Here is a 5,468-nt window from a genome sequence, read left to right on the forward strand (position 1 = left end):
ACAACAGCTCAGGGCCCTCTGGCCACGTCTTACCTCCTCTGCCCTTGCTATGATTATTTAATGACAGGGTAGAGATAAATTTCCCATTAATTGAGGGCCATAGCTGTACACAGGAACCCGTAAATAGCGTCTACAGGATAAAGGCCATGCTTTCTCATTTAGTAAAAATATATTGTTGAGCTTGTACGATGGGCCAGGCACGATCTGGTCAAAGTGAGAGTCCAGATCTAAACCAGCTCCTGTCTCTGCACCAGTCCTTGGCCGTTGGGGACAGTTGGTTTAGAAGAAAGGCCTACAGGGTACAGTTCTAACAGTCAGGTGGCAGTTCTCGGAGTTTTAAAACACAGCCGTGAATATTGCATTAAGGATCGCATTGTAATCCTGAACGTTGCCAAGATGTAGACATCTGTGGTTGCCTTGACAACTATAAGCCACTTCAACGTCAGCCTTTCCTCTCCCACATGGGTTTTCGTAGCCTCTTTGGGTCTCTCCTCTGCTAAGACAATTTTTATCCTCTGTCTGGTCCAGATGAACCTCACGAGTTGGGAGACATCTGACCCCGGGTGAGCTGGGCTGCACGTCACCCATGGCCCTGGGGGCTCCCGGCACCCCCATCTCGGTGAGGAGTGCGACGAAGGTGACACGGAAGAGAATGCGCACATGATACCTGCAAGGTACAAGGCCGAGAGCTGGGGCCAGGTTTCCTAGGATTAGTTTTGATTTACAAAAGATGGAAAAACTTCGGGCTCCATTACAGAGACGCTGAGAAATGCTCCAGGCCACCCGGTTGCTTTGATGTTGGGACGAGCACACTGGTCGGGTCACCACACAGTTTCTTGCTCACAGTGAAGGAGGCACATTAACTAGTTTGGTATATTCAATAGGAAGCTCTTCTTTGTTGAGAGTGTTTTTTGAGTGGGTTTGGAGCTGAGCCCCTGTATTTTCATGGCCAGCAGAGCACCCGGTGCTCAGAACCCTGCCGGTGAGATGGGCAAGCCCGACCGGCGCCCGAGTCAGTGCGCATGCGCGGGTACCAGTCTTAGCGAGGGCCCTGGGGAGGACGTAACGGAGGAACCCCACTCAGACTGGGCTCGGAAAAGGCGCCTGAAAAATGGGTGCTCGAGATGAGGTCTGAACCGGGGTTACCTGAGTGGAAAGAGGGAGGCCGTGCAACCAACCTGGAGCCTTCCAGCCAGGACCCTGTGGGCGGGGCTCAGACGTCAAGGTGCTGGTCTTTAGATTAAGACATAAGGGCTCTGAGGGGCGTGGGGTGACTGCTCCGATTTGCCTATTGAGACATTTATTTGGTCGTGGTCTGGAGAGTACGCGTCAGAGGAGCCAGGACGGGCGCGGAGAGAGGCTGTCGCCGTTCAGCAGGAGCCGGTCCCAACGGCCTGGGGCGATGGCCCTGGAGGGGGTCCGAGGTGGCGGGACTGAGGGTGTCCAGGAGGAAGACTGTGCAGGATCAGAAGGGCCTGGGGGAGGCGCCCGTGCTCCCTGCCTCGTGCTGCTCGTGGGGTGGGGACCGCTGGACACGGAGACGGGGCAGCAGGAGGGGGCCCGAGTTCAGTCTTCGCCTTGTTGAGTGTAAGGTTCCATCTACGCTTCCGATGGGGGAGGGAGGGCAGCTGGACACAGACTCTGGGCGCCCCCCGCCCGGGGAGGCACCTGCTTCCAGGTGGAGCCTCGGAAGGGTAAGGGGAGGGGGACCAGTTGGGAAGAGAAGGGGCCGTGAGCAGTGCCCTGGGGCAGCTTTGACATCTCACGGTGGGATCGCATGTCTTGGGAGGGAGGTGGCCGTAGGGGTCAGACGGTGGCCGGAGGTTGAGGAACCTGAGAGCAGACACGTCCCTTGGAGGTGGTGACACGGGGTCATGGGTGACAGAGCTATTTTGGTGAGTGATGTGATGGGAACAGAAGGTGGATTGGAAGAGGCCAAAGGACGAATGGAAAGGGGATAAACGGGGAATGCGAGCATGTGCAGGTTGGGAACCAGGCCAGGAGGGCGAGGCTGCAGCTGGAGCGCGTGTGGGGCTGGGGGCCCTGTTCCCACGGCTGGAGGACGCTGGAAGGACGTTCGGGTAGTGATGCGGCTGCGGGGCGACAGCGTGGACACCCTGAGCAGACAGGAGGGTGAGACCAGGCGCCCCCCGGGCCTCGGCCGACACCCTGGGTATGAGGCAGGGGTGTCTCCTGGGGTTCCCACTCACAGCACCCTGGCTGTGTGTGTGCATGGGCGGGGGTCACCTTCGTTTCTGAAAGGTTTTTTCCTTCTTTTGGCTGAATACTGTCCTTTGCATTGTTTCCGTGAAAACTCCTTCCTAGCTTCATTCCTCTGCAGAAAATGTCTTGTTCCTCTTTTTGCTTTTAAGCTTTCCTCTTAGTCACTGACTTTAATCACTTGGATACCGATATGACTTGCATAGTTTCATCCATGTTTCTTGAAGTTGATGTTTGTTGAGCTTCTTGTGTCTGTGGGTTTATAGCTTTAGCAGTTTTAGGAACATTTTGCAAGTTATTTCTTCAAATATTTTCTTCTGTCCAGCCCGATCCCTTGGGGACCCGAATTCCATGTGTGTTATCACCTGCCTCAAGATGTCCTGCCGCTCTCTGAGGCTCTTTTTATTTTTTCCCATCTTTTTTCTCTGTGTATTTTATCTTGTATATGTTCTATTGTTGCATCTTCAGTATTCAGCTATATTTGTTTCTGAAGTAAGGTGCCGTCAATCCCATCAGTACCTGAAAAACCTCAGACGTGGAACTTTCTAAAAGTTTCACTTGGATCTTCTCAATACCGTCTGTGTTTTTATTTAGCATGTTCAATGCATTCCCTCCTTCTTGAGCTTATAGAGATGTGAGAGCAGCCTTACCTTAGGGTAATTTGATGTGTTGCTTAGTCAGTGCCCTGTTGAGGACCTCTTCACATGTCCCGTGAACTGTGAGCTTTTCCTTTCTGGCTGATGGGCTCACAAAGTGTTCCTGACCCCTCTATGAGCTCTGGAGATTATTCCACATGAGAGGGATGGGGTCCACAGCACAGGGGGGCATATTGGCCTTAGGAGCGGAGGAGAGAAAGGGAGTGTTGTTAAAAATGTTTATTAAGTTCTTAATTTCTATAGTTGGATTTTTCAGTTCTAGAATTTTCGTTTTATTCTTTTTAAACAATAAATTCTAAGAGAAAAGTCCAGATGACTTTGAGCATGGCGATGACTTTTTAGGTACAACACCAAAGACACGATTCATGAAAGAAATAATTGATCAGTGGGACTTGGTGAAAATTAAAAATGTCTGCTCTGTGCAGAACACTGTCAAGACAATGAACAGACAAGTCACAGACTGGGAGCAGGATTTGCCAAAGACATATCTGATAAAGGACTCATCCAAAATATACAAAGGGCTATTAAAAATCAACAAAAGAAAATGAAAAACCTGATTAAAAACTGGGCAAAAGACTTGAACAGACACTTCACCAAAGAAGATACAAAGATGGCAAGTAGCATATGAGAGGATGCTCCACATCACATGTCATCAGGGAAGTGCAAACTAAAACAAGGAGATACCACTACACACCTATTAGAAGGGCCAAAACCCAGAGCACTGACAACATCAAATGCTGGTGAGGGTGCGGAGCAACGGGAACTCTCGTCACTGCTGGCGGGGATGCAGAGGTGGGAATACAGCCACTTTGGAAGACAGCTGGGCAGCTTCTCACAGAACTAAACATACCCTTACCCTATGATCCAGCGATGGTGCTGGATGAGTTGGAAAACTCATGAAAACAAGTTTCACGAGTTAAAATTCATGCTCACATAAACGTTTGCACAGGGAAGTTTATGGCAACTTTATTCATAATTGTTAAGACTTGGAAGCAACCAAGATGTCCTTCAGTAGGTGAGTGGATAAAATAAACTGTGGTGTATCCAGACAATGGAATATTATTCAGCACTGAGAAGAAATAAAACTTCAAGCCATGAAAAGTCATGGAGGAACCTCAAATGCATATCACTGAGTGAAAGAAGCCAACCTGAAAAGTCCACAAACTGTGTGACATTCTGGAAAAGGCAAAACTGTAGAGACAGTATAAAGATCAGTGGTTGCCAGGGGTTGGGGGGAGGGATGAATAGACAGCACAGAGGATTTTTAGCGGATGAATCTACTCTATATGATACTGTATTGTGAATAAATGTCATACATTCGCCAAAACCCATAGAAAGTACAACACCAAGAGGGACCCCTAATGTAAGAGGACTTGGAGTGATAATTGTGACAAAGGCACCCCTGTTGTGGAGTGTTGGTCATGGGGGCGGGTGTGTATGTGGGGGGACCAGAGTAGATGGAAACCTCCATACTTTCCACTCCATTTTGCTGTGAACCTAAAACTGCTCTAAAAACGTCTGTTTAAAAAAAAAAAAAAAAAGAGTAGGGCTTCCCTGGTGGTGCAGTGGTTAAGAATCCGCCTGCCAATGCAGGGAACACGGGTTCGAGCCCTGGTCCGGGAAGTTCCCACATGCCGCGGAGCAACGAAGCCCGTGTGCCACAACTACTGAGCCTGCGTCTAGAGCTCGCGAGCCACAGCTACAAAAACCCGTGTGTCTAGAGCCCGTGCTCCGCAGCAAGAGAAGCCACTGCAATGAGAAGCCCACGCACCGCAACGAAGAGTAGCCCCCGCTCGCCACAGCTAGAGAAAGCCCGTGCGCAGCAACAAAGACCCACCACAGCCAAAAATAAATAAATAAAAGAAATAAATTAATTTTAAAAAAAAGAGTAAAGGATACGTTACCCAAAAAATCTATGTTATTAAAAAAATAAACTCCAGTTCTCTGATGAAATTCTCCATTTTGTAGTCTTTTTTCTTGAACACAGATATTTTAAAAAGGGGGTGGTTTCATCTCCTGAACAAGGTCACACTCGTACAACGAACATTTTCAGAAAGTTCTCATCTAGACATGTGCTTTTCTTGAGGTTTAAACCATTCTCCCGTATAATCCAAATATGGAACACACAGACACACATGTCTAGGAAGAAAGACATTCTGAAGAGAGAGAGAAGGACAAAGCACATTTCTCCAAGTGTACCTCCTTTGTGGTACTCACATTTCCAGGGCTTGAAAGGGAGGGCCAGTGATGGGGCTGATGGCCTAATGGAGTTGTCCGGGTCTACGGTTCTCGTTTCTCATATGCAGGGTTTGCTTACCATTCGAGGTGCTGCTTCATTGCCTAAAATGTGGGATTGTTTGAGAGGGCTGAGAAAATTCTGATTGCCCTTTGGAGCAGCTGAGAACATGGACAGGAGGCCAGAAAGGAAGCTGGTGTTTAAAATCCTGCTCTGTGGTTTCTCTTGGGTGAGTCATTTACTGAGCTCCTCTAGGACGTGCCTGCCTCAGTGGAGCAGCTGCCTCACAGGATGGTTGTGCTCCAGGGGCAGGGTCGGGGGGGCAGGGTCCAGGGGGCAGGGTCCGGGGGGCAGGG

General features: G+C 49.5%; 1 protein-coding gene across 2 annotated transcripts in view; it reads left to right on the forward strand.

Moving 5' to 3' along the window:
* Nucleotides 1-645: 645 nt before the first annotated feature.
* MYOM2 (myomesin 2) overlaps nt 646-5,468 on the forward strand; it is an 88,694-nt gene continuing 83,871 nt past the window's right edge. The window contains exons 1-2 of one of the 2 annotated variants that reach the window (XM_029226713.1): nt 646-674; nt 5,183-5,341. In XM_029226713.1, the coding sequence (XP_029082546.1) occupies nt 5,282-5,341 (60 nt within the window). In that variant the 5' untranslated portion in view covers nt 646-674; nt 5,183-5,281. Of the gene's footprint in view, nt 675-4,770; nt 5,342-5,468 lie in introns of those variants that run through there. The other variant, XM_029226714.1, reaches the window with a different exon arrangement.

This window comes from Monodon monoceros, unplaced genomic scaffold (genome assembly GCF_005190385.1).
Source record: "Monodon monoceros isolate NGI ecotype Baffin Bay Population unplaced genomic scaffold, NGI_Narwhal_1 Super_Scaffold_17, whole genome shotgun sequence".
Taxonomy (NCBI): domain Eukaryota; kingdom Metazoa; phylum Chordata; class Mammalia; order Artiodactyla; family Monodontidae; genus Monodon; species Monodon monoceros.